General features: G+C 56.6%; 1 protein-coding gene across 6 annotated transcripts in view; it reads left to right on the top strand.

Annotated features, from left to right (window-relative positions):
• Nucleotides 1-20,991, top strand: part of Rbfox3 (RNA binding fox-1 homolog 3) — a 439,196-nt gene extending 418,205 nt beyond the window's left edge. For 2 of the 6 annotated variants that reach the window (XM_026780957.1, XM_005350820.2), the window contains 10 exons: nucleotides 5,417-5,554; nucleotides 7,447-7,500; nucleotides 8,258-8,350; nucleotides 9,598-9,658; nucleotides 13,940-13,993; nucleotides 14,085-14,217; nucleotides 14,647-14,827; nucleotides 15,910-15,974; nucleotides 16,985-17,063; nucleotides 18,531-19,882. In XM_026780957.1, the coding sequence (XP_026636758.1) occupies nucleotides 5,417-5,554; nucleotides 7,447-7,500; nucleotides 8,258-8,350; nucleotides 9,598-9,658; nucleotides 13,940-13,993; nucleotides 14,085-14,217; nucleotides 14,647-14,827; nucleotides 15,910-15,974; nucleotides 16,985-17,063; nucleotides 18,531-18,575 (903 nt within the window). In that variant the 3' untranslated portion in view covers nucleotides 18,576-19,882. The other 4 variants (XM_013347629.2, XM_005350822.3, XM_005350821.3 and 1 more) reach the window with 4 other exon arrangements.
• The last annotated feature ends 1,628 nt before the right edge of the window (nucleotides 20,992-22,619 follow it).

Below are 22,619 nucleotides of genomic sequence, written 5' to 3'. Positions count from 1 at the left end.
GGAGATCTGGCTCCAAGTCGTCCAGTTCACATATACCGCCTTCATGCTTAGGATAGACAGGTGACCCCAAAGTTAAAGCGGTTCACCATGGATGAGCGCAGCCATGTGGTCCAGCTCTTCTCTGCTAGACTTTAGCAGACAATCCCCTCTGACAAACCACTTATAAATAAATAGGGGGGGGGGGTCTTCTCGTGAGCCATGGGCCTTCAGCTGGTCGGAAGCAGGTCATTGTCGCACATGGCATAAGGAGGGCACAGATAACTTTATAATGCAACAGCAGAAACCAGCACTGAGGCCTCTGGACACCTTGCGGCTACCAGACCGACACAAGTACCAGGACCTGAGTCAACTGCTCTGCCCTGCATAACACAGGCCGAGTGCCAGGCTTCGAGGCAGTTCTGCGGTGCAGAGAGGGTGTGACCAGCCCTGTCCTTTGGGTTCCTCTAGTCAAAGGCAGAGATGTCAGGACGCTGGGAGCTGGGGCAAGGACTGGCTGCCAGGGAGCACCGGAAGCAAGCTGAATTTTGAGGCTTGGCACCCAAAGGACATGCCTGTACCAGAGAATATCAGATCCCCGTGGAACATGCCCTCTAGACCGTCCTGATCTCAGTCTCAGCGTTCAGGTCCTATAAAGGTATCAGGGTCAAGGTAGCAGATCTTCTAACTATGTCTGTTTCACCATGAGGGCAGATCTGTCCGTCTGACCTGGGAAGGTAGAAGGTGCTAGACTAGCAAGAGGACATTGAAGACACTGAGGAATGCCCCTCTCTCCAAAAACCACAGGTGCCTGGGGGCCTCGCTCTCTGACTGAGGAGCACTTACCCACCTTACCAGGGAACTCAGTGAGGACAGGTGTGCTTTGTTCTAAGAATCCAGAAGCTGCTCAGCCTCTCCCTCAGAGGGCTGACCAGTGGCGAAGCCAGCATCTGCTGGCTAGGTCCAGTGTCACCAACCTATCACGTGGACATTCGGAGAACTCTGTCCACCCACTCCAGCCTTTCCCTCAGCAGCCTGAGACTGGGGGTCTCAGGATGGCAGGCAAGTTGCCTCTCAGAGCTTGAGTCTAGAAGTTTCTCCCACCCGACTCAGGACCTCCCTTGAGTTCCCAGGACATGAGCACCACGTGCCCTGGTACCTCCCCCACCCCCGCTCTCAGAATGTGCATACACCATCATCCCATGCACCTCATGGACACAGACACACACCAAAGGGGCTCCTCTCCCCCAAGAGATTTCCTTCTGCTGATGAGGAGCGTTGGTCCACATTCTTGCCTCACCACTAAGTCAGCTCTAAAAGACTGACCCTGCCCCACGCCAGAGGTGAACCAGGAGGGAGCAGGTAGTCCAACAGCTGGTACAGCTGTGTGGCCTGAACCTGATATATCCAGCAGTTTTAGGGGCATTCCCAGCTCAGAACTGGAGACTCCTGTTCCTGCCAGCTCGGGACTCTTCCCGACAACCCACTGCCCAGACAAGATGCCCAAAGACCCTGAGTAGCGAAGGGATAGCTGACCCTGAGGGACGCAGCCCATCAGCTATCTGTTACTCTCAACGGCCTTGGCCACCAGGGTCCTCAGAAATCCTTAGGCCCGTTTCAACAGTTTTCTCTTTAACCCCAGTGACTTTTACCCATGCTCATTCCTGAGACACCTGCTCATTGCCACACAGGAGACCTCTCTGTGGGTCCCATCATCTGGAGATCCCTTCTGATAGGGCCATCTCCACCTGTGATCCCAGCAAGAAGGCTGGAGAGCCCGAAGCTCCTATAGGTGGATAGAGGCCCACATCTCTCACCATGCAGGGCCACCTGCTGAAGGCAACACAAAGTGTTCCGGTGAGCTCTACAGCATACAAAAGGTTCAGCTCACAGGAAGAGGAAACCCCTCCTCAAGCCCTCATTCATTCACTCGAGGCCACGTGAGTGCCAGGGCTGGGAGGGCTCACACCCAGTCCTTACACTCAAGGAAGCTCTTGGAAAGACTGGTGGACACCTGGAAAATACCGGAACAGGGCTGTAGCTGTTGCTGGCTCTGGGGGTATAATGTGGCTTTTTCCGTCAGGAGGTGAAGCCTTGGGTCCCTGGCTCCTGGGCTGCCCAACGGCAGAGCAAAGGAGGCACATGGGATGAGGAGGAAGGAAAGAAGGTTGAGAGGTACGAGCCCCTGAACCAGGCCCAGTGGCACAGCTCAGCAGCCTAACGGGGGACCAGTCACTGCGGTTAGTCAGCTGCTGATGCCGCATGCAGATGTGCAGCCGGCCAGCAGAGGCGTGGTGTTTCACTCAACATCCAAGCCGAAGCACAGAGTCTGGGGTTCTGAAGAACAAACACTCAAGAGAGGAAAGACACCTCTGGGCCACATGCGCAGAACCCCTCCTCCCAAGCCCGTTGACTGTCCACTGGAGTGGCTGGGTTATCGTTCGGATCCTCCGAGGGACGGAGAGCAGCTACGGAGTGGAATTCCAACAGCTAGTTTAGTTTATGCCACATCAGCCAAGCTTGGCTCCGGACCAGTGATGGGGTGGTCAGGTCCTTCGGCTGCCCAAGGCCCTCGTAATCCCCTCCTTTCGTCCTTCCCAGGCGACTTCTCATCGCTCTGTGCAGAGGCTGGCAGACCCAAGCGACTGGAGTCAGCCTTCTCGACTTTGCCTTAGCCCTAGGAGCTGGCACCCAGCCTTGAATGGGTAGAGAAGGGAAAGCAGAAGGGTCTGCGATGCCCGGACCATGATACAACAGGGGAAAGTCACGAAAGCACAGCCACCAGCATCCTGGGAGAGGTCGGGGGCCTGTGGTGGCTGCTGTTTCTCTGCATCCGAAGACTGCAAGCAAAGGCTGGGAGGGGAGGGGAGGGAGGGAGAGGAAGGGAGGAAAGGAGGGAGGGCAGGCAGACTCATTACTCAGAAGGAAGGGTCAGCCAGGCTACCCTCACCACTGTGGTAAATGGTAGGAAGGCCTTGCCCCTTGCAATCACAATAAGGGGTTTCTCAACGCGCCTAACAATTTTATAGGAGCCGAGCCCATGTACTTGCCTCTGTACACTGCTGAGTAGGATGGGGAAAACAAAGAAGCCCAGACACCCCAGCTTCAGTAGTGCTGGCTTGTGGTTCCCCCTCTCTGGCCAGCTTGCTTAGGCAGGGATTCCTGAGCTACAGTGGCCACCTGGCGGCGTTCATTGCTGCCCTCTGCTGGTCAGAAGCCTTCATTGCAGACGCCCTAACAAGGCTGGATTCCTCCAACCCAAGATGACTTCATTAGTAGGGACACCTGCAGCTGCCTGCTTCGTGGCTTCCTGGGGGAGGGGGGAACCACACCAGCCATGAACAGAGTGTGGGGTTCATACCTCAGAAGATCGCAGTGCACCCCTGGAGAGTCCATCAGCTCCTGGGGAGACAGCCTACTGCCCTGTTTGCCCCACAGAGGTGGACCTGGTGCCTAACAGACCAGACATGCACCCTCCTGCCCACTGTGGCTGTTCCCACTAACCTGTGTTTTCCTGACCAAACCCAGCTCCCTTCATTGGGCTTCTGGGTAGTTAGTGAGCCCCAAACAATAGCTTCCCTGCTTGCCAAGGTCTTCTGACCACCCGGTGCCTCTCAGAGGTACCAGGGTGGGGGGTGCCATGCCTACAGCTCCGATATGGGGCTCAGAAGACACACCTTTACACATTAATAGTTCAGACACAGGCGACTGGTTTGCTGAGCTATACATGGGGCTGTCCACATGAGTAGGAGAGAGGGAAGGGGGACTCCCACAACCATAGCTGTGCCGTGTCCTGACCTCCCGGTGTTCCAAGGTAGAGGTGCATCTGCAGGGCATTCGGATGTGAACTCTGCATCCCCACAGGCCTCCCAGTGCCACCCCAGCTGGTACCTGGCCTCTGGGAGCCATCACTGGCTGCCTAGAGCCTACTTAGAGCCTCTTGACTGGACATGGGACCATGAGGGAATGGTCTGCCTCCTCATAAAAAGGACGGGAAGGCCAGGGAGCCTCTCACCCTGAAGCCCAGAGGCCCACTCCTTGCCCCTGAGATATGGCATGTCTGGGGAACACTGCCCATTTGGGCTCCATCTTTTTCAGCTACGGCACAGACCCAGGCACAGTAGCCTTGGGCAAAGTCTTCCTGACTATCTTGCTTCCAGGAGACCCATGCCATCAGCATTCCTAGAGTACAGTGTACCCTGAAACAGCCTGAGAACACCAGCACTTCCTGGAAGCCCGTGGGAAAGGGACGCTGTGTCTCTCCCACCAACTGCCCAGCGGCTGCCTCTGCTCCTTAAGCCACAATGGGAACCACAGCGACCAACACTTACCTCAGTACCATTCAGTATCCCCACCTATGCCCCAGAAAGACTCAGAGTTCAATGGATGTATCTGGGAGGTGATCCCTCAAAACCATAGGGGCCAGAGGGCACTGGGGTTGGAAGAAGGCCATTAGAAAGTGTATTTTTAGCCTAGTGTTGCCACGTGGCTGAGCTCAGGCCCACTGGGCAATAGCAAAAAGGAACCCCAGGGTGGGGAACTGGGGCGCCCACCCCCTGTGTGTGCTACCTCAGAGCTCCTGTTCGGCACACTAAGACTTTGAGGAGGGTTGGAACTGACTGACTAGGTAAACTGACGAGTGTGTGACCTGGCTGTGACATGAGCCCTCAGGCCAGGGCATCCAGGAGATGAGCTCCTCCATCTTTGTCCAGAGCTGAGGAAGCGCTGGCCAGTCTGTCTTCACTGCTGCAGAGAAAACTGAGTGAGGGGGGTCAGGCTGAAGACCAGCCTCCCTGAAGATGTCTGCACAGCCTGGGCCTCAGGCATGCTGCCCCTGGCTCCCAGTCCTCCTGCATGAGCTATAGCGTGGTGGGCTTGAAACCTGAGTCCTTTCAAGTTCCCTGCCAGTCAGTGTTTAGTCTAAATGAGGACAGACTATGTGCAGCTGACCCCAACAACTAGAGCAGCCCCGGGGGGGCGGGCGGGGGTTGAGTGAAGCGACATGGCCTGGTCAGAGGAGCCTTGGTAGTCACGGCATGGCATAGCGCGCCTGGCAGATAGCTGTACCCTGGAAGCTGCCCCTAAAACCAATCCAATTCTGACCCCCACTCTCAGAACTTCTTTGAGAGCAACAGAAGTGTGGGGCTAAGAGGCCACTGAGGGTTGAACTCAGTAGAGAGGGCCGTGTTGACGGAGCTCATAGAAGACCTAGCCAAGGAGCCTGAGCCTGCTCTGGCAGGAGAGAGGTGGTCTCACGGGCTCGCAAGGACAGTAAAGGCTGAGCCCCGGGTTGCCATCTGAACCTTGAGAAATGTCTACTGGAGTTCTCTTGAGGATGGCTGGCCCAGGGGTGGGAAAGGTTGGGATGGAGAGAGAGAGACGGATGGGTGGGCCCGCACAGTCTCCAGCGTCACCTAGCAACCTCGCCTTCTCTCCGCAGCAGGCAGATGAGGCAGCCCAGACGGACAGCCAGCAGCTCCACCCTTCTGACCCCACGGAGAAGCAGCAGCCCAAACGACTACATGTCTCCAACATCCCCTTCCGGTTCAGGGACCCTGACCTGCGGCAAATGTTCGGGGTGAGTGTGCGCACCCCTGCTTCTCTGTCCCCACCCCATCACTGCAGAGAGTCTGTGCCAGGAGATAGAGCCCTTGAATTCTCTTCATCTGAGTCCGGCCAGCTCTCCCCTGGGGGGTGGGTACCCAAGCTTAGAGTAGGGTTTGGTGAGGGCTGTCTCTCAAGCACCATATGATCGACTGGTTCTCACTCCCATGTCACCTGTTTCCCAGGGCCATAGAGTCCCCTAGGCCCCGGGAGCCTGCCTAAAGGCAGATTCTGCTCCCCAAAAGGTGCCTGGAGGTAGATCCTGGCCCCCTGGCCTTACACACCTGCAGCCTCTCCTGTGTGTCTGGGGCTGACATGGTTCCCCTCTTCCAGGCTGTGTCCTGACTCCCCAAGGGAGGGACAGCTCTCAAATACAACTGATTGGAGCCAAGCAGGCAGCAATGTCCTTCCCAGGTCCTCTGGGTGTGGTCGTAGATTGTGCCCTGCTGGGCTCCAGAGAGGGCAGTACCCTTGCAACCCCATGCCAGGCTGCCCCAAAGGCTTGCCTTGGATCTGGACTCCAAGCCAAGTGCTGGTGTCTGTGGTGGTGTGGCCTCCATGAAGCAGAAGGCTGGGGAATATGAGACAGTTTCCTGAACTCCTGGGCCTGCCCTGGCTGCAAAGCACCATGTAGCGTGCCTCTGTTCCTTCTCTCTGTCTCCTCCCTTGCCTCAACTCCCCTCTCTCTGTCCAGCACCTGCTCCCTTTCTACCATACAACTAGCAAGTTGGGCCCTGAGCCTCAACCCCTGCTCAGTCTGGGATATGCAGGGCAGTGCAGGGTACCTCTGAGAGGCCCTAGTGTGACCCTAGAATTGCCTTCCCAATCTTGAGGTGGATCTCGCTGGATTGATGCAGCAGGCATGATTCAGGAGCACCGGATGATGATGCTAACAAGCCCTCTTGATCCGGGGTTTTGGGGGACCCTGACGTTAAGCAGGCGTCACTATAAACAATCTCTGACCGGGGCCCTCACCCTGCACCTACTCACAGGGGTGCTAACAGACAAGTAGAAACCAAGTGTCACGTTTCTGGGTTCATAGAGAATGAGGTAAAGGGTTCCCCTCCTCTCAGAACCTGCAGACAGGGCCCTATAGGTATCTTGTCCCCCCGCCCCCAGGCCCTCTTGCCCCGTGTAAGGAATGTGGTAGGTGAGAGGCGTCCCCATCAGTTGCTGCCCTTGCTGGTGGTGTGTGGAGATGTGGATCTCAGGTTCATGGTCCCATACACCACTGAGGCAGACAAGAGGTTGACAGTCTAGACTCCAGGCTCGCTGCAGGGCTGGAAGGGATCAGCAGGAGCCAGAGCAATGTATCCTGCCTGGCAGGGCAATCCTGTACTAGCAGGAGGCCTGGGTTCTAACACACAAGCCTTTTCCACAGCCCAGGGACAAACAGTGCCAAATCCCAGGAGTCACCGGTATAAGGATCTGAGCCCCCCACATCCAGTCCTATCCCTGATCCCTGGTCCTTGACGCTAATATCTTCCTTCCCCTTGCCAGCTCCCACCCTCTTCCCCATCTCGATGGAGCCTGAAGCTTCCTTATCCCAACCAAGGGTCCTGATCTATCAACTCCACTGCCATTTTCTGGCCCCGACACATGACCCTCCCTTCCTCCACAAGCCCATTCAGGCAAAGGCCTCTCAGCGGATTAAAGATGGCACTAATACCTTGGGCATTCCATCCCTGCTGTGGCCACCGCCCAAGAGGACCCTGGTGCTATGCCAGCGGCGTGCTCCAGAGGAAGAAGGGGAGGGCGTCCCTGGGGTCCTCTTTCCCAGAGTACTTTGGGAGTGGAATGGTTAAGGCTGCTGCTGTCATAACCCCTTTCTCCTGTCTTCCACCCCTCCTCTCTCTGTCTCTGCAGCAATTCGGGAAAATTTTAGACGTGGAGATCATTTTTAACGAGCGGGGCTCCAAGGTGGGTGCCGCACAGAGGCCGCCACCATTACAGCGCGCCGGCTGTAGGTCCCGCCAGGCTAACGTGTGAAATGTGCGTTTCCTTCCTGGAGAGCTTCGCGCCCGCTCGCTCGCTCGCCCGCCCGCCCGCCCGAGGACCCCTGAGCCACACGGGTGCTTGTACTCCCTGCTCTTCTGCCCCCGCCCCCAGCTGTCTGTTGTTGCTGCCAGGCTGCTTCTCCTCTTTCGGGCTGCCAGGACCTCCTGCTTGCACCCCAGAGCCCCACTGCCCCCAGCCCTGGGCCTGGGTCCCCAAGCCCACCCAATCACTCACAAGGAGGCTTGTGGGAGAGGCTGAAGAGTCTGTAGATCGGGAGGGCACCCAGCAAAGAAAAGCTCTGCTCCTCTCTCCAGGAAGACCCTGGACACATAACCTGGGCTCCCAGAGCAAAAGTGGGGGTGCTGTTCCCCATGGAGCCCAGTCTCAGCCCCTCACCCCGAGGTGGGGTTACAGTGACAGGCATGGCCCCTGGCCAGGTTAGCGTCTCTTTGGCCTGTCCTGGGAGATGTCAGATGTGGTGGGCTCAGGCTGGGCTCAGGCCCTGCCCTTGCCTGGGGCGATCTCCTAGCGCTGGCACCAAGACAGACTTCCCACACTGGGGGCTCTCCTTCACTCACCTGACTTGCCCCCTCTCTCTCCCTCCCTCTCCCCTTCCCCCCCTCCTCTCCTTCCCTTTTCTCATCCTGTCTTCTCCTGTCTGTCCCTCCTCTGCTCACAGGGTTTTGGGTTTGTAACTTTTGAAACTAGCTCAGATGCTGACCGAGCCCGGGAGAAGCTGAATGGGACGATCGTAGAGGGACGGAAAATTGAGGTGCTCAGATAAGTGTGTGGGGGCAGCAGGGCAGGGCAGGGAGGTCCCGGGCAGCATGCCCCACCCCTGGGCCCCCCACCAGCCCGGTGGCTGCTGCCCATCCTACAAAGAGCCCAACAGGGGTCTCTGGCTGGGAGAGGAGCTACCCTGAGCCTGACCTCCCAATCATCAGCTTCACGGCTGAGCCTAGCATCGGTCACTCTGGCCACTGGAGGCTTGCGGCTCCCTCTGAGGCCTCTACCCCCTGACTTCCTTCTGTTTTTCCTCCTGGAAGAGCCCTATCCCCATCCACACACAGGAGGCTCCAGAAAACATGAGGCCACAGCCCTGCCTGTCCCTGACAAAGAGGGTCCTCCCGTCAGGCAGCCTCAGCTGCCACCCTCGTTGAGCAGAAGCGGAAGTGGCAGCAGCTGGCCAAAGGCTAGCAGTGAACAGACACCCCATGTCTGCCCCTTTCCTCCTCATTGGCTCTTCAGTGTAGCTTTGGGGTCCAGAGCTGGGCTCCCCCAGCAGGCCTGAAGCAGAAGGGGCAATGCTTAAAGAGGGGCCTCTAACTGTAGACACTGAAGGAATCCTGACACACCTGACCCAGCCCAGTGCCCAGTGCCTCTGAGACCTCTGCCCAGGCCTCTAGGCTCATACACAGAGCGCAGAGGATGCGTGCGACCCAGACCTCTTCCTCGGGCGCTGCCTGATTCATTTCTGCCTCCCTTACTTCCATTTGATCCACCTTTGTCCTCTGTGTCATGGCCCCTCCCCCAGACAGTCTGGCTAGGCCTTATGTGTCTGGAAAACAAGACCCGACCCCTGGGTTCTGTCTTTCTAATGCTTCCCTGACCCACCTTGACCACCCCCCCCATCAAAAAGTTCCATGCTGCAGAGAGAGGTCAAAGACCCTGATCTCAGGAAAAGAGTTGCTTGCCCATGGTGGTAGGAGTAGCCATCCTGCACCCACACCCAGGAGGGCTTGGCAGCTGCCTGGAAGAAAATAGCATGGAGCCTGGGCCACCAGTAGGCCTAGGACCATCTCCAAGGGCCCCCGCTTACTGGCAGTGTTGGGCTCTGTTTACTGGAACTGCTTCATGAAAACCACCATTGTGGGTCAAGGGTCCTGGACCCGGCTAGATAGCAGCTTAGGCGTCTCAGTGGCTTTCCTCCCCAGAGGCCACACCCCAAGGGTAAAACCAGGGTGGCTGCGGGCCTGCAATGAAGCTGACACGCTCATCACTCTCTCTATCTCCGGACAGGTTAATAACGCCACAGCCCGGGTCATGACCAATAAGAAGCCTGGGAACCCATATGCCAATGGTGAGAACCCAGAATGCTTCAGGGACCGGAAGCAGAAGCCTGGGGAAGCTGAGGCAGCTAAAGGCCAGCCTTCCCGGCTCTAAACCACCGCCCTCATCTGGTTTCCCAGCTTTCCCGCTTCTGTCCTGTCAGAGAGGAGTGGTCATCACCCTCCCCACCCACATAGCTGGTGTCTCCCGAGTGTCCACACTGTCCAGTTATCCACAGCTCCCAGAGGCCGTATAGAAAGGCAGTGGGGGCAGACAAGCCATGGTAACTTCCTGGAAGACTAGAGTTGAGTCTAGAAGTCTCTGTCATCTAGTACACTGTCCTCATTCACAGGGCAGGGAAGAAGGGACCAGGGACTTTAGTCAAGCTTCTAGACATCGCTGGACCCCAATCTTTTCATCTGAGAGACGGGAATGTAGGGGGAGAGGCTGGGGATGTGTCCCCGTTGCAGAGTATTTGTGTGGCATGCACAGAGCCCTGAGCTGCATCCCTCTGCAATGCATGAACCCGTGGGGGTGCTACACGTCTGTAATCCCAGCACTTGCAAAGTAGAGGCAGAAGGATCAGAAGATCAAGGCCTGCTTGGGCCACATGAGACCCTACACTACCTAGAGCTGGGGAATGGCACATGGCCTCTCTAAGGAAGACGCAGGGCTGGGAACACAGGTGTCAGTGTTAAGTAGTGAGATGCTAACGATGAAAGCAGCCTGTCCCTTGGACTTCAGCGTCTGCCCCAGCTCCCAGCTGGTCTGCACTGTGAGCTAACAATATGGTTGTGTGTACACACACCTGCTAAGTAGCTCGCACCCTTTCCTCCAGTCCGCCTGTGCTGGTAGCTGGCTTCACCGAGACTTTTAGGAGATTGCCAGCAAGAGCTCTGCCCTGAGGGTAGCTGGCCATGTAGCAGAGCCTTTTCTAGCTCTGGAGGCCTGCTGGGGAGCAGCGTCTGTAGCTGGCATTGGGGTACTCACTCAGAGACAACACAGAGTGACCTGCCTCTGCACAGAGATAGGGTGGACCACATCTCAGCTGCCCTTGTCTTCAGCGATGGGCGGTATGCAGAGCTGGGGGCCCCACTGGTGCAGAAAGCCTGCCTGCGGCAGAGCCGTGGATAGAGCTGGCATGTGGTCAGACAGCGTTCAGGGGTCAGAGCTTAGGTGAGAGGTGTTCTAGTTAGGATGAACACCAGGACCAAAAGCAGCTCCAGGAAGAATTTATTTGCCTTACGCATCCTGATCACGGTGCATCCTGTTCACAATCTGTTGCTAAGGGAACCTGGAGGCAGGAACCGAGGCAGCGACCGTGGAGGAACACTGCTTTTTGGCTTGCTCACCCCGGCTTTCTCATACACCTGCCTGGGGTGGCACTACTCAGGTGTGCTGGGCCTTCCATCAATCATTCATCAAGGAAATGTCCCACCGGCTTGCCTACAGGCTAATATGATGGGGTCATTTTCTAATCAAGGCTCCTTCTTCCCAGATGACTCCAGCTTGTGTCAAATTGGGGACGGAAAGAAACTCTAACCAGCACAGATGGGGACTCTGGCCAGTTCCAGCTTAGGACTGGGTATCCAAGACTTCTTCCCGCTTTTGCAAGGATTTGGTTCTCAAAATTCTGAGAACTTGAAGGTGTCCTGGATTGGCCTGAGTCCCTCATGAAGCCTGGCCAACTTGTGCTGGCTGGTGCTTAGCACAGGTGGTAAAAGGGTAGGCATTTTTTCAGGCAAACAAGCTGTGGGGTTTGTGGGTGCTGTGCTTTAAACAGTGGTCATCATGGGGAAAGAGCCCTCCTTGGTGGGGGGGGGGAGCTTATCCTGAAGTCACGACTCAGACACACTGACCCTACAGCATCCCAGTCAGCCACCAATCTTCATCAATTAAATTGATAAAGCCTTCTTTAATATCTGTACATCCTAATGGCTCAAGAACATGAGCTTGATCCTACACAGGGCCTCGGTCATAATCTCCTGATTCTGCAGTTTGGGGTAAATGGGTGCAATGGTCCAGCCATTGTGATCACCTGCCACTGTGTGAGCCACGGGCACCTCAAATGACTCTCTGGACCCCGGACTGGGCTATAGGAGCAGAGTCATGACATGCACTAGAAAGTCTGTCTCCAAGATCAGCAGCCACCCACGCTCAGCGACTGCTCTGTGTGCAGCCACTGCACACGAGCCCTGGCAGGCAAGGGACCTGCTGGCTTCTGTGGCTCCAGAGGGCTTGGGTGGTCCACAGCAGCTGAGCCCCTTCCCACTCTTTGCTCAAGACCCTTGAGTCCCACCACTGTCTTGGTAGAGCGGGAGAGTTGAGGAGTGTGCTATGCAGAAAAAATCCAACCCCAGCCGGCTCCTCGGGGTACTGATGCTGGCTGGTGTCAAGAAGTGAGAGAGGCAGAAAGCCCTGCTCCTCGTGCTGTGGGAGTGCTGTGCTTTGGTGCCTCCGTGTGCCAGGCAAGCATCCCAGGGCTTCAGAGAGACAGCCCTGGGCTCACTGCAGCATGGTGAGGAGGGGCATTGGCTCGTGAGGGCTTTAACGCTGAGTACTGTGAAGTTCATCATTGGGAATGTTGGGGTCCCTGCTGCAGGAAACGAGCCCACCACGTGGTACCAGGTGCCCTACTTACAGCGGACACAAACAGTTGTCCGGGTGGGTCCTCGGGCTCTCTGTGAACCTGTGGGGTTCAACTGAAGCAGAGCCAACAGGCAGGTAGACATTCTCAGCTCAGAGTGCCTGGGGTCCCTGAGAGAGGATACAGCCCCTGACTCTCCTCTTCCGGGATGGACCAGAGGAGCCTGGAAAGACACCTAAGAAGAGTAGGACCCAGAGCAGCTCCAGGGTTCTGCTTCACCACGATCCATCCTGGAAGATGAGATCCTGGGGTACAGTCCCCCAAGTTTCTTCCCTGTTAACCTTAGTTGTCTGGAAGATTCCAGAACCCTGGTCCGTCTAGACACAGGTGGGATTCTAGTGCCCTGAGGGTGGAAAAGGCTTAGTCTCACACAGGTGGATAGCGTGCCTGCACGCTCCACTCAGGTGCCGCTTGTCCACATGCCCTCCCGTGGGCTGGAAGAATTGGGATTAGGAACTTCACGTGTGGTCTGCTATGGTCCATCACCAGCAGCTGACCGGTAGCTCGGGTCCTCTCTGTTCCCCCTCACCAGGATCTGAGTAGACCTACCGTCTGACCCACTGGAATCCAGCCGGACCCTGCCTCTGGGGACCGCAGGGAAACAGGGCTTTGCTCCTGAATCCCAGTGGGAAAAGAGGATTGTCCACCTGGAAGAAGGGAGCGGTTGGGGGGTAGGACGTGCAGAGTCCAGCTGTAGTGCCAGGGAGAAGCGAGAAAACCCATCTGGCTTGATAGTATGGGTTTGAAACCCGCTCTTTCTTCCACACACACACACACACACACACACACACACACACACACATACACATTACCAATCTGTGTCTGAGTGTAAAATTGGGAGCTTGTGACACCTGCCCCGTGGATGATGAGAACCTCAGGAGTTAACAACAGTGTTTTTTGGCACACACCAAGTACACAGGACCTATCAACCATCATTATTTTAACATGTTAGTGTGTGTATGTGTGTGTACACGCATGTTGTAGCACCTACAGAAATCAGAGAACAACTTTCAAGACTTGGTTCTCTCCTTCCACCATGTAGGTCTAGGGACTGGAACTCTGGTCACCAGGTTTAGCAGCAAGCACCTTTACCCACTGAGCCATTTTGCTGACCCTGTCACTATTCTCCTAGATCTAATGGCCTTCCTCCCCCTCTTTCCCAGCAACTCTGCAGAAGGACTTGAGACAAGAGGACAGAGGGTGGGGGATCCATCATTCAGGGAAGGGAGCCCCAGGAACCTCAGAGCAGCAGGGAGACTTTCAGGCAGGATGGGAAGACCCCCCAACAGTGAATCAGATACAGATATTTTCAACTTGTGTCGCCCTTTTCCATTGTACCCCAAGCTTCTAATGCCCCAGGGCAAGCGTGCCCAGGAGCAAGCTGGGGGAGGTCACACTGTAGGGGAACCCCAAGAACCCAGGTGATGGGCTAAAGTGGGGGGTGCCTGCTATTATTCCAGTAGCAAGTGGCTGTGGTATGGGGAGAGGGGCCTGGTTGATGACCCACGTCCTCTGCCCATTCCTGGACAGGGTCCTGCTCCTCGCAGAGGCCCAATGTTAATTAATCCCAGAAGGCTTGGCTGTTTACTGTCTTTGGAGGTCCCAGGCATAAGGAGAGGTGGCAGTAGGTTTGGGAAGTCAGTGACTATGTTCTTTCTGTTCTAGGCTGGAAGCTAAACCCCGTAGTAGGGGCAGTGTATGGGCCTGAATTCTATGCAGGTAAAGGTGGGGACAGGGGCAAGTGGGGTGGGCTGAGGCAGGCCAAGCAGAGCTCCTCACTGTCCTCCTCTCCCCTTTTCCTTTCCTGCAGTGACCAGTTTCCCCTACCCCACCACGGGCACCGCCGTCGCCTACCGGGGTGCACACCTGCGGGGCCGGGGCCGTGCTGTGTATAATACATTTCGAGCTGCACCACCTCCGCCCCCCATTCCGACTTATGGAGCGTGAGTACCTGAAAGGGGGAGGCTGAAGGAAAGCCAGGGGGTGTGGGAGGTAGCCCTGAGCAGCTAAGGGGGCTCAGCTGCCCTTTCAGAACCGTGGGGCTGGCCAGAATGGTGGGGACCCCAGAGCCCAGCACTGGAACTGCCTGCACCATCAGTATCCCCACCACAAGGGATGTCTCCAGGGCTCACTGGCCTCTGGAGGATCATGTAGAACCACATGTCATCTGAATGCTAACTAAGGGCATGTGTCAGCCCTTGGGTCCAGCAAGGGCCTTCTGGGAGCCCTCTCTGGACCCTTCCATGGGGTCCTGCCCTCCACTGCTGAAGGGGGAGAAAGGGGAGGCTAGCAGGAGAGGGCTGATGGGCCCCTGGGTTTTGGGAGAAAGGAGCTGACCAGCAAGGGTGTTACTCTATTGTTATACCAAACAGGGCACTGGAGCAAACGCTTGTTAAAATGCCAGTCCCGTGGGCGGGGCTGGCACCGTGCCCCCTCCCTCCTCAGCAGACACCGGAGCCGGCCTACCCCGCCTCTCCAGCGTTCCCACCACTCTCTTGTCCGTTTGCTTCCAGGGTCGTGTATCAGGATGGATTTTATGGTGCTGAGATTTATGTAAGTGTAGCCCTGGGGAGGGAAGGGTGTAAGCCCAACATTCCGTGTGTGCCTGTGAGAAGTCCATCTGTCCTCATGGCCTCACTCAGACTCAGTGCTTGAGCGTCAGTGCACAGAGACCATGGCCATGTCTAATGGCTGTCCCAGTAGCGCTATAAACCTAAGGCACCCTGCCTCATATGGCAGGGGGTTATGTGAAGGGCACTGAGTGGCCCTCTCCCGTTCCTAACCAGGCTAAGGGCGGCAGCCACACCCTTTGCTGGTGTGGAGGTCCTGAAGGATACCAGAGGTAGACCCCGAGTGTCCCTTCTCTCTGGGTAAAGTCCTGTCCCTCTCTCTCCCTTTGAGACTGTGCTCATCCCGTTCTGTGGCTGAGACCCTCAGTGAGCATCCCCCACAATAAACCTGTCTGTGCCTTGCCCCTGGGCAGCTACCCATAGTTAACTTCCCACTTGTCTAAGGTATATCTGAACCAATCCCTTCAAGGCCCCCTTCATTCTTCCCGGTGTCCAGGACTGTGTCCAGAGTCACCAGTGGGCTTCCTATAACTGACAGCGTTCAGGCCGGAGTGTTGGTGGGTCTGTGGGCTCTTACTGTGTGCCAGGACCAGCATGCAGCCAGAGATACAATTGGTGCAAAATAGTGTGTGCTGAAATTGCAAATGATTGTGAGAACAGACAAGGAAGACAAGGAGGGAGGGAGGGAAGGAGGGACAGAGGGACAGAGGGAGGAAGGAAGGAAGGAAGGAAGGAAGGAAGGAAGGAAGGAAGGAAGGAAGGAAGGAAAGAAGGAAGGAAGGAAGGACGGACAAAGGAACAGGCAGCCCTGCTTCATCTTGAACAGTGCAGAACTCAGACCTCTGTCAGCCCACAGACCAGGTTCCCAGGCCAGGACCACCTAAGCCACGCCAGGCCAAGGTGGAAGTGGCAAGTCAGGCACAGGAGGCCTGAGAAGGTCTGCAGTCCCTCCTGAGGGCCTGGCTCTGCTGGCTCTGTGCCTACCTCAGTTTCTCTGGCTCTGCCTCAACCTGAGTGAGCCCCACTGAGTCCACCTGCCATCTCTCCTTCCTCCCTCCCCTGCAGGGAGGCTATGCAGCTTACAGATATGCTCAGCCCGCAGCCGCAGCCGCCGCAGCCTACAGCGACAGGTGAGACAGCGGGCCGCACAGGGGTGCTGGGGGCTCCTAGGAGGATGGGTGCAGACAGACAGGAAACCCCATCCACCACTCAGAACCTGTCCGTGCCTGTGTCTGGTGAATGCAGGGCTAGAAGGATCCAGATTGAGCTCAGAGATCCTTGAACCAGGGAATCCCTGACTGGTTACCTCGTTTTGTCTCATGGAGCAGACATAACACCCAGGTCTCAACTCAGGGGTCTCACAGCTCTCAAGAAGAGCTCTCTACGAGGAGGGTGACTGGGGGCCCCTATTTGACCTCTGGGAACAACCCTGGTCCAGTTTGTGTCTGGGAGCAGCCAGCCCTCCCTCTGCCCAGCTGTGGTTGCTCAGGGCAAGTCCTCGTTGAAGGCTGAGTCTAATGCTTTTTCCTTCACACTCTTGGCTCTGTAGCTTCAGAGCTCCTGTCTGGGCCATAGAGTGGATCTGCCTACAGAAAGCTGGCATGCTTGTCCATATGCCCCCTGTGGCCTGGAGGCTGCCTGCCACCTACTACCCCCTCCCACCATAACGGGCCGGGCCCTCCAATCCTTGCTCTCCTTACAATCTATTGACCCGCCTTACCACATGTGAAAGGCAGGCAGGGTCTCCTAAGAATTCATCACCTCACAAACTAGGTGAGCAGAAGGTCATCTGGGACAGAGTGCCACCTCTTGGGCTGTGGTGTCCCTGGTCCCCATCCCCCATCTCTCTCTTCTCTCAAACTCTGTACCCTAGTTCTTGCTTGAGGCAGACTCACACGAACGACACCATCCCCTCCCCGCGTCACCAAGCAGAACACATTGGCCACCTAACGAAGGGGGTGTACCGCTAAGTTCCAGAAACTTCCCTCCAAACAGAAAGCAAGGACAGGCAGCTGAGAGGGTCTCATGGGGGACGGAGGGGCCTCGGGGGAAGGGCGCTGGTCTGGGAAGCCTGGTCAGCTGTCGCTGCCCGCTTCAGCTGTCCCTCTCCGGCACCCTCCCCCTCCCTGCTCTTCCCTAGTTATGGCAGAGTCTATGCAGCTACCGATCCCTACCATCACACCATCGGCCCCACAGCAACCTACAGCATCGGAACCATGGTAAGAACAACCGCCCTTAGCGACGAAGACATCCGTCCTGTACTGGGATAGGTGGGACCAGGCTGCAGGCCGAGGCTGAGACCTGCAGCCAGTGCCTTGTTCTGGAGAGCTGGGGAGGAACTTGCCCCAGAGGCAGGTCCAACCCTCCACGATGACCTGACCTCTGAGAAGCATCCTAGTGTTCCAGAACCCGGTGACCACAGTCCTGCCTGCAGGGGCCTGGCAGTTTGGGCAGATGTAACCCGTTCTTCCCTGGGAAGTGTCTGAGGTTAACCTCCCCCTCACCTTCCCATTCTCACTTGGCAGAGGAACTGAAGGACAGCAACCCCTTCTCACCACACTCTTCCCAGACTGTCCCGAGGCTCCAGGGAAATGGTCTCCAGCAGCTTCATCCACCGTGTTCAGGGTGGAAAAGACTCTAGCAGGGTGGGAGAGTGGGTGGGCTGGTGTGTCTGTGTGCGTGTGTATGTGTGTATGTGTGTGTGTGTACGCCCAGACCCTCTGTACCCCAGTCTGTGTCCAGTGCACACCTACTTCCTGTGCCTTAGATGCCCCCCACCCCAGGGATGTTGTATGTTTCTAGCTTGGCATCCAGCATCAAAGATGAAAACATTTGGGGGGCAGTAAAGAGAGAGAAAGCTGAGGGGCAACATGGATTTTTTTTCCTACCTCCCTTGGTTTTGATTATTCCCTTGGAGATTTTTGTCTTCACTGATTTTTTTAACAAGCCCCAGACATCCTGAGCAGGCCTGTGGGGCTCTAGCTAAGAGGGTGCCGCAGCCATACAGGATGAGACCCAGACCCAGGACTGCAACCTGAAGGCCCAGGCTACCCACTCAGCTCAGCCTCAAGGCAGCTAGCTGAGCGCTGTGGTGGACTCACGGGCCCCCCTCTTGGTTATGGCTTATTTATTTTTTCTGGCTTTTTCCTCCTGTGTTTGCTACTTTCTTCCCATTCCCTGCCAAACTTGGGGGGGGTGAGAACCAGATTCCTTAGAAACCTCTCTGGCAAGATACAGAGCCAAGCTTAGCAGGCCCTAGGAGCCCAGAAGCAGGTCAGGAACTATGACCAGCAGGTGTGCCCCTCAGACGTCAGTGGCTCTGGAGGCCTGTGGGAGCATCCTCACTAGCCCCGTAGGCACGAGGAGGTATCTCCACCAGAGCGCACAGTAGGCCCAGTTGAAGCCCCAAGAAGTGAGCCCAAAGACAGTATAGAAGTCTCCAGGTGGGGGGGGGGATCATCCCTCCCAGCCCCAAGACCACCACCCAGGAACCAGGCCCCCCAATTGCCATGGTAACCAGAAACCCATTCTTCCCAACGAAATACTATTGGGGGAAAGAAAGTGGGGTTAGCTATTTCTTTCTTTTTCTTTTTCGGTTTTCCTTAATTTTTTTTTCCTTTTTGATTTTTTCCTCCCAATACCGAAAGATGGTACTGATTGGCTGTTTTTCATCTTTGATGTTGCAGGCTAGCCTCTGCCGAGGAGGGTACAGCCGCTTCACCCCCTACTAGCAAGAGACCCCCCTCACAGCATTCATGCCACTGCTTATTCCAAACCAAACCCTCCACTCCCAACACCAGACACAGCCACCAGGAGGACAGTGCGCCCCTCCCGGTCAGCGACACGCGCCGCTGACCCCTCTGCGATTTTAAAGTCCGTAGATTTTTACCTCCAGCCAGCTGGTCTCCCCACCCCACCCATGACGGTGTGTGTGTCTCTGACCCTGGTTTTCCTGTATGTCTGAACCTTGGTTTCCTATCTTGACGTTGTTGGTGTTGTACAGCCACTTCAGGTACAGTATGCATACAGCGGGAGCCAGGCCGGGGGGACGGCAGGTCGCCCTACCAGGACCGTGCCTGTGTCACAGGGCAACGCGGGCTCTCGGAGCTCCAGACAACCTCCCTCTGAGTCACCTCGGTCAACCCCTGCAGGCCTGGCCACCCCCATGCTTGGTGACTGATAGAGGCCTCGTCAGTGGGTTTCCCAGTGGGAGGGGCCTCCATCCACCTTTCACAGGGAATGTCAGGAGTAGCTGCCCCATCTGGACTTCCTCTCAGCTGAAGTTAATGTTTCTATTAAAGTTTACTGATTATCCTCCTGTCCAGGGAGTCACGAGCACACTGTTCCGTGTGTGTACAGCTGTGATCACCCCAGCTCTGGGTTTCCTTACAGAAATGTCCCTGCCCCAGGGTCACCCTGCATTGGTGGCCCTGGAGACCGTCCCTGAGCCTCACCACCTCCTCAGGCACCTGAAGCTGATGCCTCCAGGTGTTTGTCCTCGACCTACAGAGCCCCTCCCCCAACCATTGCATGACTCGACATACTCATTGTCGAGGTCCATCCCAGGAGAGGAAAAGGGCTCCAGTTATCAGGCCAGGGACATGTGTCCGTTTCCTTCCTCACCCAAGCCTCCGTTAGCATGTCTGTGCCTCTGTGGCCCTGGGGACCCACCTAGCTCTACTGTCCAGAGTCCAGGAGAGTATGCCAGTTGGCACCTGAGGTCAGGCCGAGAGCTCTGGAGAACTAGCCGGTGCTGCCCCTTCCACTCCGGGGGTTCAGAACCACAAGGCAACCAAAGTTGTTAGCCCCGTTGTAGACAGAGCCCTGCTCCCTCTCCTTCCACGATCTCTACCATATCCTACCTGGTCCGCTCATCCCTACAAGATGGTCTGCTTTACGTCTAGCCTGTGGTGGGGCTCCAGAAGCTGTGGGGGAAAGGTTTAGGGGCACTGTGGCTTCAGGTCGGACCCAAGCCCGCAGGCACAGTGGCCCCATGTGCTGCGGCTACCCCTCAGAAACTGCAGCCCTTCCCTTTCTGTTTCTGTTGTAGTGAAACCTTCCACCGTCTCCTTCTCGGACCATGAAGGGCAAAAACAAAAAAACAAAAAAAATCACAAAACAAAAAACAAAACAAAAAAAGATGTTAAGATCCAAGCAGCAACAACAACAACAAAAAATTCCAACCAAACCAAGAGGCATCCAACCAAGTCCAAGTCCACGTCTGGCGTACGCCCGCACCGAGGGAGCTCGTCCCCCAGGGGGCGCCGGAGAGTGGCCTTGCCTGGCTGGCGGTGCAGTAGGGATGCTGCCAGGCGCTGGGGAAGACCTGGAGGGGAAATGTGGCCCGTGGGTGTGGGGCGGGGGGCTCCGGTATCTTACCCAGTCTTCCTTTCCCACCCTGCTACCCAGGCAGGAGTTCCTAGGGTGGAGCAGGCCCCTGAGAAGGAGCAGCCAGCTGACTTGGGCTATTGCCTGCTGAGCCCTGGAGGGGCTGGAGGCAGTTAGGGGCCAAGGGCAGCTTGTCACTCATCCCAGGTCTCCAGCCTGGCCTCACTGAATGTGCTGCCAGTGCGTCAGCTGTCCAACCAGCCGCCCTGGGGTCCAACTCCCAATGCAAAGGGCTGACATGGCTCCAGGACTCTGGAGCACCCCATGCTCCCGCTCCCCTATGTGAGAAAAGCTTCCAGCTACAGAGAAGGAAGGAGGCCCAGCCAGCAGGGACCCAGTCCTCATGCTGTAGGCGTGCACAGGGGGCCCTGGAGCACAGCTTTTGTTTGTAGTGGCAGCCTTCCTGAAGAAGGACCCAACCCTCCTTCCTGCTCCCTCCTGTGGCTCAGTTCTGCTAGGGAGCGGGCGATGACAGATGGGCCAGCCCTGGGCTACACCTCGAGGCCGGGAGTCAAGGTGCTAGGGTCTGGAGGGCCACGGTCAGAGCAGGACCCATGGGGAAGGCAAGGAATGGGGACGGTCTGGGCTGGCCCCGCCGCAGGGAAGGCCAGCGGGGCTGCAGCCCCTTCGCTCCCTGGGCAGGAATAGTGGGTGTCACAGGATAGCAGCAGGCCCAGTGGATGGCACAAGGGACAGGTAGCAAGAAGCCCCTGGCAAGGCCGGGATAGGTGGAGTAGGATTAACAGCAAAAAAAAAAAATAAAAAAATAACAGAAACCATGGCTCCCGACGCGGCACCACTGTCTCATGACACCTCAAAATAAATCACCTCACTTTCTATCCAGCATCAGCCACCGAAGCTATGGAAACGGAACCCTCCTTTTCTATTCCTGTTGTACATAGCCCTGCGCCTGCCTCTGGCTCTGTCCTCTGTACAGAGCCCCTCGCCTTCTGCTGTTTCGGACCCTTTTCCCACAGCAGCTCGGAACCCTCATCCCAGCCCCTCTCCCAGGACTGCAGCCGAGCCCCAGGCTTCCTTTCTTACCATTCTGTATGCTTCCACGGTGTGATCATTCAAAGTAACAGTATTACTATTAAGATTAATAAAGATTTCTTTCTTCAAACCAGGATGGCTTTTTCTGATTTAGCAGTTCCCTGCACGGGGGGGGGGGGGGGGGGGGGGGGTGGAGCACTCAAGGTCTGGGGTTTGGGGCTCAGCCCTAGGATAGGCAGGTGATAGTGGGGAGGCTGGGGACCCTCTGGGCAAACACCTGGGACGTTCCAGCCCCCTTCTTCAGGCTGGCCTCTGCGCCTGCCCTCAGACAGACTCATGGAGCAGAGCAGCCCGCAAGGCTTCTACCAGTTGCAGCTAAGGAAGCAGGGGCATGGTGGGCATTCCCCAGGCATGGTGTTGACTGGATGTGAGAGGTCAGAGCCAGGGATAGGGCGTGAAGCCATCATGGTGTGGACACCCTCCAATGTGCGGCCCAGCCTTGAGCCCTGACTTCGGAAAGAGGTGGCGGCAGAACAGTAGGTGGGGGCGGCAAAGGCAGGGGCTGAGATCTGCCATGAGAGACGCAGAATCCAAACCAAAAGCTTCGGGGCTGGGGCCGAGAGTCAGATCACACCAAGACTTGCCTTCTCGTTTTTCACATTGGATAATTTATTTCCAAGCGATTATATCCACCAGAGGGGCCCGGGCTTAAATGCCGGCAGATTAATTTTCCTGCACAGGAGTCAGTGTTGCCGGGACTGGGGACCGTGCTCCTGGGAAGTGGGGTTGCGCGGCTTTGCCTCACGCTATGCTCTGCTAAGCCCCCTTACTTCTAATTGCTTGCTCACCAGACTGTAAGAAAATAATTGCCACTATAAATTTTCCCTCCTTCTCTGCATAAAATATTTGAAGGAACCAGCACTTTTAAAAAGTGTCCCCGGTACCATGAGGGAAGCAGGGCATTCAGGAATGCTGCACTGCCCCAGAACACACCACCTGCCCTGCCTGCCACCCGTGGACTCTCTGCTCCAGGCATAGTACCCTGGCAGGGACTGGGGAAGCCAGGGTCCTGGGGGCAGGTTCCCGCATCAGACCAGAGAAAGCAAGGCCAGCACAGTCCTGGGTGCTCCTCTCCCACTTGCAAGGTTGGTGGCCACATGCCAGGGTACAGCAGTAGCCTGGTCTTTACCAGAGGCCCTGTCCTGCCCCTGTCCCTGTGAGAGCCGGTAACCACAGGAGAAACCTGGCAGAATGGTTCTAGGTCCTTATAGGTGCCACTCGCGAGAGACAGAGTGCCCACAAAATCAGAGAAGAGCCAGGCGGTGGTGGCGCACGCCTTTAATCCCAGCACTCGGGAGGCAGAGACAGGCGGATCTCTGTGAGTTCGAGACCAG

Source organism: Microtus ochrogaster, chromosome 7, assembly GCF_000317375.1.
Source record: "Microtus ochrogaster isolate Prairie Vole_2 chromosome 7, MicOch1.0, whole genome shotgun sequence".
In the NCBI taxonomy this organism is placed as follows: Eukaryota; Metazoa; Chordata; class Mammalia; order Rodentia; family Cricetidae; genus Microtus; species Microtus ochrogaster.
Note: the sequence above shows the minus strand (reverse complement) of the source record. Positions and strands in the feature narration are given on the sequence as shown.